General features: G+C 38.7%; 1 protein-coding gene across 2 annotated transcripts in view; it reads right to left on the reverse strand.

Annotated features, from left to right (window-relative positions):
- Positions 1-10,724, reverse strand: part of SLC15A2 (solute carrier family 15 (oligopeptide transporter), member 2) — a 52,776-nt gene that overhangs the window by 14,219 nt on the left and 27,833 nt on the right. For both annotated transcript variants that reach the window (XM_011950830.1, XM_011950829.1), the window contains 11 exons: positions 8,754-8,836; positions 8,160-8,246; positions 7,892-7,981; positions 7,763-7,807; positions 6,620-6,652; positions 5,967-6,055; positions 3,233-3,314; positions 2,516-2,650; positions 1,922-2,086; positions 1,721-1,767; positions 148-258 (listed from right to left, as the gene is read on the reverse strand). In XM_011950830.1, the coding sequence (XP_011806220.1) occupies positions 148-258; positions 1,721-1,767; positions 1,922-2,086; positions 2,516-2,650; positions 3,233-3,314; positions 5,967-6,055; positions 6,620-6,652; positions 7,763-7,807; positions 7,892-7,981; positions 8,160-8,246; positions 8,754-8,836 (967 nt within the window). The remainder of the gene's footprint in view (positions 1-147; positions 259-1,720; positions 1,768-1,921; positions 2,087-2,515; positions 2,651-3,232; positions 3,315-5,966; positions 6,056-6,619; positions 6,653-7,762; positions 7,808-7,891; positions 7,982-8,159; positions 8,247-8,753; positions 8,837-10,724) is intronic.

The raw sequence follows: 10,724 nt of genomic DNA on the forward strand, positions 1-10,724 counted from the left end.
GAGGCTTCGTCTCAAAAAAAAAAAAAAACAAAAAACAAAAAACAAAATTAGCCCACATGCACCTAAGTTCCCCACCTATATACAAAGATAGCTCTCAAAAAACAATTATTGACAAAAGTAAAATGTCCACAGGGGCAATGCACTTACTCTCCTCTTTGCACAGTTCTATAAGCAGACACACCATAGTCTTCACCAACATTGAGAGAGGTATCTTTACTCAGGGAGATGTTGACATCTTTATGCAGAGTGTTAACAAACCTGAGGGCAGAGATATTATTTACATATCAAACAAACAGGAACACCTGATTAAAGAGGGTAGGGACCTTTTATGTTTTGGGTATAACTATATCACCAGTGCCTAAGTGCCTAGAATAGTGGCTGGCACATAAAAGGTACATAATGTATATTGTTACCTAGACAAATGAATGATCCCACAGGTAAAAAGTAATCCATAGTCTTAGCCATCCCTAACTTTCTTTTTCTTGAACTTTTATCTCTCACATCCTCACCAGACCTCTAGCTAGATGGACACTATCATGATCATTCATGGCAATCTGAGTTTCCTCACTAATCCAACTTAGGTGTATCTAATTTATTTCCCTTATAATGGTGGAATCTATCAACTGAGACTTTACTAAGAAAAATAAGATAATTATGCATAAAGAAATGATAGTATTTACATAAAACTCATATCTTAACCTCTTATAAATTAAGCCCAATGTGACTTATGCAAAACTCAGACTTCCAGCCCAGAGTAGGTTGCTATAATTGTTTTGGAGTCTGCAGAAACTTTGGACCCTTCCAGAACCATCTTTCTATTTTTCTGAACCTGGCACCTAGATTGTCCTCTCAGGATGGGTTTTTGGTACATTTCTGTTTTGATAGCTTTTGATTTGGTCTCTGGCCCCAGGCATAAGAAGGACAGTTCCCTCTAGAGTCCTGAATGTTGATTCCTAGACTTTAGATCATTCTACAGTGATGTAGAAAATGCCCCTCTGGAGGTCCATGACTCTCTGACCTTACATTGTCTTATTTTGAGCTGTTTACTTTTTTTGAAGCATATTCAAAAGCAAGTTATTATGACTGTCCTACCCTTCAGTGAAATCCAGACTTTTCACTAAAAGTTCTCCTCTAAAATGCTATTCTCAACAGCAACCACTTGACCTTGGTGGCCATAGACCTGTGTATCTGTCCATTTCATATCTAATACCGGCCACAGAGAACACATGTCCTCTTGGGTACTCCATCTCTGTAACTGTCCCTCACCTTTTGACAACACCCTTCAGCCTTATCTGGATTCAAAACTAAGTCTTTTGACTCCAAATGTGTACTATACCATGATGCCTCTATAGGCTTATAATAAAAACTATACTTTAAAAGATGTATATTCAACTATCAAAAAGGAAGGGAGGATTATTTTCTCACTTCCAAATTTCTCTCTGATTATCACAAAGAGAAAAGTACTTAGTTATTTTCCTGAAAGCAAGATAAACAGATAAAATACAGCAGAAAGAATTTATGCCCCAGAGTACAGGGGGCATACACAGATAGGGTCATCTTTGAATCCCACATGAGAAAAGAAGCCTATCTGCCTCTCACTGTCCTAGAAAATGCCTTTTGACACCAGTGCCCCTGGCACTCTAGGAGAGGGAATTCCTGTTCAGAACAAGTCCAAGATTCGAGAAAACAGAGTGGCTTGGAATCTCTTTGACATTCAAACCTCACAGTTGTCATCCCATTGATTGTTTTGCTTTCTGTATCCTTTACCTACAACAGAGGAAAGTAAAAATCAGTAACAGCTGATGAAATAAGACCTATACTCAGAAAATTTGATCATCAGGCAGATCCTTGGTAAGCATTGATAAGACAGTCATATTACTTTGAGATGACAACTTAAAACACAAGCAATTCCTCAACTTACCATCATGCTGGAGATACTGTTCCCATCTTCACGAATGACAAGACTGTACCAGTTCTTCTCCTGCACAGAATGCTCAGTGTAGAGAGACAAATTGTGATATTTCAGGTGGAAGTGAAAATTCTGGCTTTTTGTTTTCAGGTGCAGTTTGGAATACTGTGGTGTCTTCTGTAAAATGAAGAACATAAATTGAAGGTCACATACACCTTCTACTCCATATTGGACATTACAATGTTGTAGCATTTCAGAGTAGGTGACCTCATCAAATATTTTCAAACTAGTAATTCCTTTCTTTAACCAAGTCACTTTATTTCTTGGAATTTACCCTAAGAAATAATCAGAGATATGCACAAATATTTATGAATAAGAATGTTCATTATAGGATTATGTATAATAATAAAAACTGAATATGTATGTGGAAATGTCTAAATAAACTGTGGTATATCTATAGAATGGAATATTATATGCCCATTAAAATCATGTGCTCAAAGATTATCTAAAGACATGGGAGGATGCTTATGATACAATTAATGTTAAGAAAAAATCAAGATCAATATAGCATACAGAGTTGCTAATTCATTCAGGTACACAGCTCACCTGAAAGGATTTGATGGACTCTATCAACAGAGAATTGTTTTCATTTCCTACCACTGTCACTTTCACATCATCATCTGCCAGATTCAAGACTTGTAGGAAAACCTCCTGGGGACCTGGCTGGGCTGGGGTCATTTCCTTAGAACAAAGAATACATGTCAGAATCACCAACAAATAATCCTTCAGATACAATGACAACACATATCTCAGTTGTTTCTGACAGCCTAGTCCACTAGCCAAGTAGACATAGTTTTCTCCCTTTGAAAAATATTTGGCTTAGAAAACTCTAAAGGCAGTTTGGAGAGGGAAACATCAGTTCAATGTAGCAAGTACCAATGCCAGCTTACAAACTCCATGCTTTTTGATTCAGCTGTGGCCTCATCCGTAATAGTGGCTATTCAATCTGCCAAAAGGTTTTTACTTGAGTATCTAGAAAGGCATCACCTAAGCCTGTGTTCCCTAAGGAGATGGCTATCTTGGATATTAGTGTTTGAGAATTCCCTGAAAATACATTCTAAGTCACTCAGGTGGGAGGTGGGCCTCATTTTGCATTGCTGTTTTACTGCTCTATCTACTTATTTATCACAAATACTTATGATACACCTCTTATAAAAAAGGTACTGTGCTAGGTCCCAGGAAATCATGATCGAACAAGTCAAAAAGAGCAAATAAGAAAGATGTGATCCTGCCCTCATGGAGCTTAAGAATTACTGAACTCACATTTATTTTTATCTCTACAGCTGCTGCAACTGCAAATGCCAGGCACGCTAGGATCATACCAACAGCCATTTTCCTAAGTGATCTGTGGTGGAAAGGAGAAACAATTATATCTAAACTTTAGACTCTTAAGGATGAAATCCAAACTCTGTAGCCTGTTATTAAAGACTGCATTAGGCTGTTCTTGCATTTCTATAAAGAAATACCTGAGATTGGGTAATTTATAAAGAAAAGAAGTTTAATTGGCTTATGGTTCTGCAGCATTACAGGAAGCAGAATGTTGGCATCTTCCCAGCTTCTGGTGAAGCCTCAAGGAGCTTTCAATCATGGGAGGAGCCAAAGGTGGAATAGGCATGTCACATGGTGAAAGCAGAGGCAAGTGAGGAGGTGGGAGGTGCCACACACTTTTAAATGACCTGATCTTGTGAGAACTCATTCACTATCATGAGGATAGCACCATGGAATGGTGCTAAACCCTTTATGAGAATTTACTCCCATGATCCAATCATGTCCCACCAGGCCCCACCTTTATCATTGGGAATTACATTTCAACATGAGATTTTGGTAGGGACAAATATCCAAACTATATCATTCCATCTCTAGCCCCCTAAAATCTCATGTCCTTCTCACATTGCAAAATACAATTATGCCTTCCCAATAGTCCCCCAAAGTTTTAACTCATTCCAGCACAAACTCAATCAAAAGTCCCAAGTCCAAAGTCTCATTTGAAATAAGGCAAGTCCCTTCCACCTACGAGCCTGTAAAATTAAAACAACTTATTTACTCCCCAAATAAAATGGAGGTATAGGCACTGGGTAAACATTCCCATCCCAAAAGGAAGAAACTGGCCAAAACAAAGGGGCTACAGGCCCCAGGCAAGTCTGAACCCAGCAAGGCAGTTATTAAATCTTAAAGTTCCAGGATAATCTCCTTTGACTCCACGTCCCACATTCAGGGCACACCGGTACAAGGGGTGGGCTCTCAAGGCCTTGGATAGCTCCACCCCTGTGGTTTTGCAGAGTTCAGCCCCTGTGGCTGCTCTCACAGGTTGTTGAGTGCCTGTGGCTTTCCAGGCCCAGGGTGCAAGCAGCCAGTGGGTCTATCATTCTGGGGTCTGGAGGATGGTGGCCCCCTTCTCACAGGTCTACTAGGCAGTGCCCTTGTGGGGACTCTGTGGGGGTCACTACTAGGACACTGCCCTAGTAGAGGTGCTCTCTGGGGGCTCCACTCCTGCAGCAGGTTTCTGCGTGAACACCCACGCTTTCTCATACAGCCTCTGAAATCTGGGTGAAGGGTGCCAAGCATTCTTTATTCTTGCACTCTGTATGCCTGCAGGCTTAACACCATGTAGAAGCCACCAAGGTTTATGGCTTGTACCCTCTGGGGAAATAGGCATGTCACATGATGAAAGCAGGAGCAAATGAAGGGTAGGGAGATACTACACACTTTTAAATGGTCAGATCTCACGAGAACTCACTATCATGAGGACAGCACCAACGGGATAGCCCTAAACCATTCATGAGGAATTCATCTGCATGATCCAACCACCTCCCACTATACACCCCCTCCAACATCCAACACTGGGGATTACATTTCAACATGAGATTTGGGTGGGTACAAATATTCAAACTGTATCAAAGACTTTTCCTGATTTGATCCCAATTACTTTTCTTTTTTAAATCCACGTTTCCATGACCAATTACTTTTCAAGGTATTTTCTAGAACTCCTCTTCATACATTCTTCTTTCTTCTTTTTCTTGAGTCACATTGAACTGCTCTTGTCTGTGATGTACCACATTTACTCACCTCCATCTTTGCTTATGATGGTTTTTCTATTCACTATGTCATAATACCAAAAATAATGACAATACAACAAAGTTTATTGAACAAATACCATATGCCAGGTGCTGTACATGATTTACATCACTTTCTTCTGCAGAAATCTGTTGACCTTGGCAGGGGAAGGACATTTTCTTTTCTACATCTCCTTGGCACTTGATCTTAGGCCCTTCTTAGGACACTTATTTTACCTGTGTAGTAGTTGCATTATATATATGCTGTAGCCCCCTTACTAAGTAATAAACTCTTTGAAGGGAAATGGTTTTTTTTCTTGATATATATTTTCATGACACTTGGTCCTAAACTTCCCAATATCTGCTCAATGAACAGGTGAAAAAGGGCCATTTTCATTTGGTAAAGTGGTCATCAAAATGAATTGCTATTAAATCAAGAATGAAAGAAGGCTTGAAAGTTTCTTTTGTCAAACTCTAAAAAAGACTAATCCTTCTATTTAGAAAACATTTCAGGCAGTAATTGGGAACAATTCAGTTCCCAGTCCTACTAGGTTCCCCATTTGTTTCATAGGGACAACAGGAGATTTAAAGGGATTAGTAGTCATCAAAGGCCTTGAGTTTCTTTGAAGAGACAACATTCAAGAACAAAGAAGAAAGTTGATTTAGGAGCTAAATTTCACATATTTTTGGTTTGGTATGAAACCTAGACCTGCCCTTTCAATATCACACAGTTAAATCCACAGTAATGACTTTGACTCTCATTAATTAGATCTAATTCCCATTTTTCAGGGTCAATAGACAGTCTAACATGGAAAAATAGAAGCAGATAGATGATAAACCAAAACCAATCATCACTAAGAAAAATACTGACATTGAATAATTATCAAACTGGGCAAAGACTGAGTCAATTTAGAGTAATCCATACAGTCATAGTGAACACTTACGAGAAGTTAATTCCACACTTGGAGACCAGACGATAAATGACAAAGTCAAACAACGGGATGAAGATGAGAACCAGAAGGGGATTTAGAACCTGTAACACCATGACAAAAAGGATTAGCTACAAATGTTCTCCTATCATGAGTGTGGGCACTGCACTCATTTGCTTGTGTATACTCTGTCTCACATCAACACACACTTTTGTCATTGTAAGTACAGAATGATTCCACGTTCCTCAGTCCATTTACACCCAAGACCCTATTTCCCTTGCATAGCATTTTAGCTTTCAAATATCCCAAGAGACAAGTTTCACTCTGAGCCTGTCTTTCTGCCAGCCTTATTGTGAGCTCTTTCCTCTCATGACTTCATTGCTCACAAAACAAGCCTTACAATGTCTTTTATAACATTTTCATTATACTATCTTGACATGGAAAAAAATCCAATGCTTATACTTTACCTGTGGCAAATTAAGTACTTAACAGGGGATTGAAGGTGAAGGATGGGGCTTAAAGAGAATGTTTTCATGTCGAAGCTTGGCCCTTATCAGTGTACAAGGAGAAAAGCATCAAATTATGGTTGTTAATCCTAATACTGCAGGTGGAGGTAGGAATAGATAAGGAAACAAATAAGCCCCCATGGCTATAGAAGAGTCCCATACCTGCATCTGGTCCGGCTGAAGCACAAAAAAACCCTGAAACATTATAACAAATTATATTTAGATGATATCTGAAGACAAGAAAAAAAATTGTTGGCCTAGATCAATAATTTTGCTAGTTAGCAAGTGAGAAGCATATGAGAGAAAATTCATCGGGTCTTTGGTTCAGGGCCACTATTTTGCTGTTAAGATTATTTGGGGGATGGGAACAGACTTGGGAAAGCTTCTGGCTATGTTTGCCAGGCAGATGGGCCTAAGGGAGAAATTCTTTTCTATGTATTATGCTTTCCTTAACTTGAAAAGAAATAGAGTCAGTGCATTTTTATTGATCTCAGCAACTGTAGTTGTAGGTTGTAATAATATGAAGCACAAGACATCACAGTTAGGGGAAGACTGTCCCTGACATATAGTGTTTCCGAAGTTGTTCTCCAGAGGGCCAACAAGAAGACCACCATGGTAAATAAGAGACAACCAGAGGAAGGGAAAAGGTAAAATTATATTTTGCAGGCTCCAAATAGACTGACTAATAAGACCCTGGTATCATTCTACTCTGTCCTTTTGAAAACTGAGAAGATAGAAAAATAATATACTAATCTGGGAAAAGACCAATTGGGAGCAGAGGTGGTACCTTATTTGAGTGGGCTAAAGAAAGGAGTTTGGAAAAAGAGAAAATAATATGTATAACCTTCTCATTCTTTCCGTATCCACATATACAAAATATTCCATTTCCCACAGGTCCTCTGCTGTGATCCTTGTTGAAGAGATAGACCAATTGTGTAGTAGCGCCACTCAAACCTGTCCCTGTTGTGCACTGTGATAGGCTTAGACAGAAGAAAATCACTATCCCAGGTATGTATGACTTCATTTGCTAGCCTCTCAATATTTCCTTCTATACATTGAAACTTTCTCATCTTTATGTTCCTGATTTCTAAAAAGAAGATTCTGGTTTTGATTTCTAAAGAGAAGATTCCGGTTTTTATTTCTAAACTAGCTTTCTTTATCTTTGCCTACACAGTACCTTCAAGCTAAAAGCACTTCTCTGAAAATCTTATTAGTTTTCAGGCAAAACCACAAAGAAATTAATTTTTCCCCAATATGGATGTTGAAGAAAATAATAGACTTCTCTGGAAAATCTCCTCTACTCACCAAATTCCCATTCATCCTGATGGCTTGCAAAGTCCATCGTGAACCCTAGGGCAAACAGATCCTATTATGAGAAATCCCTTTCCTGTGAGAGGGAAGTGGCTGTAAGGAGGGGTAAAGAACTAGTCTTACCTGCTGATCCAAAAGAGCCCAGAACATGGGCAATGGGATATAAAGGAATAGCACCCTGGTCAGTGCCTTCACATCCATAATGAGTTGCTTCTGCAAAAAGGAGGAAGAATAGGCAGAAATGCTAGAAGTTCTGTACATGGCTTTCTTGCTTAAAGTAGAAGTGTCCAAAAAACAGTAGAGAGGAGGTTGAATGCAGTAGGATAGAATCATTTTGAACATTAGGAAAGACTGTATCAAGCCATAAGATGTTTCTGCATTTCCAACTTACTGGGTATTTCTCAGCTGCCCAGTCTAGCCAGTGCTGTCGCTTTGGAATGTCTCCAGAACGGTTCTTGAAACGATTGGAAATAGCAAACTAGGGCAGAGCATAGACATCATGGGAGAGACAAACAGAAAAACATCCTCTGCCTTTTCCAACTTATTACACCTTCCTTCAAACACCATACTTTTAGTGACTTATTCCAACTCTTTGACTTAATCAGGCACTGAATTTCAGAATATTTCTGATATAATTTTATAGGCACTGAATTTCAGAATATTTCTGATATAATTTTATCTATCACTTTAAGAAAGAACTTGCCATTCAAAACAAAAAATAACAAAAAGGAAAAAAGTTATCTGTCTATACATAATTACATTTCAGAAGACTTTTGCCAATGTAAAAAGATAATTACCTTTTTTAAACTTAATGGTTAAGTAGAGACATAAGAAGAAGACTGGTTAATCTCAGCTTGTTAAAACACATGGAAATAGAACAGAGGTCATTGCAAAAAATGTATGCCCATGTTTGAAGGCCAAGATTCTCAGCATAGCATCTCTTTCTTTTGATTGAAAAAGGCAAGAAAACAATTTATGGACTTACCCAGATACATCTGAAAACTTGAGCCACTATGTTTCCTTCAGGGGGTGGTTTATTGTATATTTTGCTTCCCATTGCAAACACAGCTGCAGTTGATACACAAACAAGTTTCTTAGCTTCTCATTTATTAGGTTGGTGCAAAGGTTATTGCAGTTTTGCCATTACTTTCAATGGCAAAAACCACAATAACTTTTGCACCAACCTAAATAGCACATTCAATATATCAGTGCTAAGGGCAGGCTGCTGAACTGTGGGAGTGGCTGGGAAATCTTATAAAGAGGGAACTGACTTACATTTCCTGACTTTTGGAGTTATCAAAATTACAGGAGCTAAGAGAAGATAAAATGGTATATTGTTAAGAGAGATATCTATTGAGACTTTCATGGAATCACAGAAGTGGAAGTCATCTGTGACTTCTTACTCTTCTTTTTCCATCTCCATATCTGAAATGTTACCAAGTTTTATTGGTCCTCTTTCTTTAATGTATTGCCTATTTGCCCCCTCTTTCACTTTACTACTACTACCACTCTTGTTCAGGACTTCACAACTTGTACTTTGGATTATTAAAATGGCCACCAACTAGTTTCTCATTCCCTAGTCTCTTCCTTCTTTAATCTGATGCCAAATGTTTCTTTCCAGGATCTATTAATATTTAACTCACTCAAACTCCTGGCATGAAAGACCTTCCCAAATTCACTGTTATCCTGATAGTTATTGTTAGCCCTATCATCTATTTGAAGGTTTATCACATGTAACTTGTTAAGCATTTTACATACATTAACTGATTTAGCTTGACAAAATATGTACTACTGTCTCTATTTTATACATGAAGGAATATTAAGGAAATTAAGCACCCTGTACAAGGTTATACTGCTAGAAGATACCAGAACTGGACTTTTGACCTGAGGCTTGACTGACTCAAAAATCTATGTATTTAATCCTTATAATGCATCTCACTCACTAATTCTTAGACACTACTGGTAACACAGGTGAAAAAAACAAGGTCCCTGTCCTCAAAGGAGCTCATCTCAACCTGCTGTTTCCCACTTCATATTTCATCAATCTTTTTGAGGTACCCTATGCTGTAACCACTATTCATCATTTTGACAAACACTTCTATTCTATACAATTTCTGTTCTTGAGCTCATTCTGTTTCTTTCAGCCCATATCTCTGTCCTTTAACCACATCTCCACAGCTAATTTAAGGGGATTTCATTTCTTTAATTTTCCTTTTATTTTCCAAATTAACAATGAGCTGGTATTACCTTTGTAGTTATAAAACAGTGGGTTTTCTTCAATTTCTTTAAATTAAACTCAATAGAAAAACTCCATCTTGGTTCCCTCCCAGATGCACTTTCCTCCTTAACAGATTTCCTAGCTTCAACATGATGCCCCTCTAGTAGATCCTCTGCTAAAGATGATTTTTTCAGGGACCAGTAGCATTTTCCAGTATCCTTACACATCAGAATGCACAAATCACTTTACTTTTCTCTCCCATCAGTTTTTAATATCTCCATTCCTCTCAGTCAGATTCACTCTACCACTTTTTCTCATTCATCCTCTCAATTTTCCCAAAGCTTCTCCAAATAGCATCCTTTATCTATAACACCCTTCTCATGGTTGATAGAAAAAATAGTTCAGTGGAGGAATGCTAATCCTGAGAATCAAGTGGGCAGATAAAAAAGTACCTATAAGGCTGGGTGCAGTGGCTCACACCTGTAATCCCAGCACTTTGGGAGGCTGAGGCGGACGGATGACAAGGTCAAGAGATCGAGCTGACCAACCTGGCCAACATGGTGAAACCCTGTATCGGCTAAAAATACAAAAATTAGCTGGGCGTGGTGGTGCGCACCTGTAGTCCCAGCTACTTAGGAGGCTGAGGCAGGAGAATCACTTGAACCTGGGAGGCGGAGATTGCAGTGAGCTGAGATTGTGCCACTGCACTCCAGTCTGGTGACACAGCGAGACTCTGTC

This window comes from Colobus angolensis, unplaced genomic scaffold (genome assembly GCF_000951035.1).
Source record: "Colobus angolensis palliatus isolate OR3802 unplaced genomic scaffold, Cang.pa_1.0 Scaffold31, whole genome shotgun sequence".
In the NCBI taxonomy this organism is placed as follows: Eukaryota; Metazoa; Chordata; class Mammalia; order Primates; family Cercopithecidae; genus Colobus; species Colobus angolensis.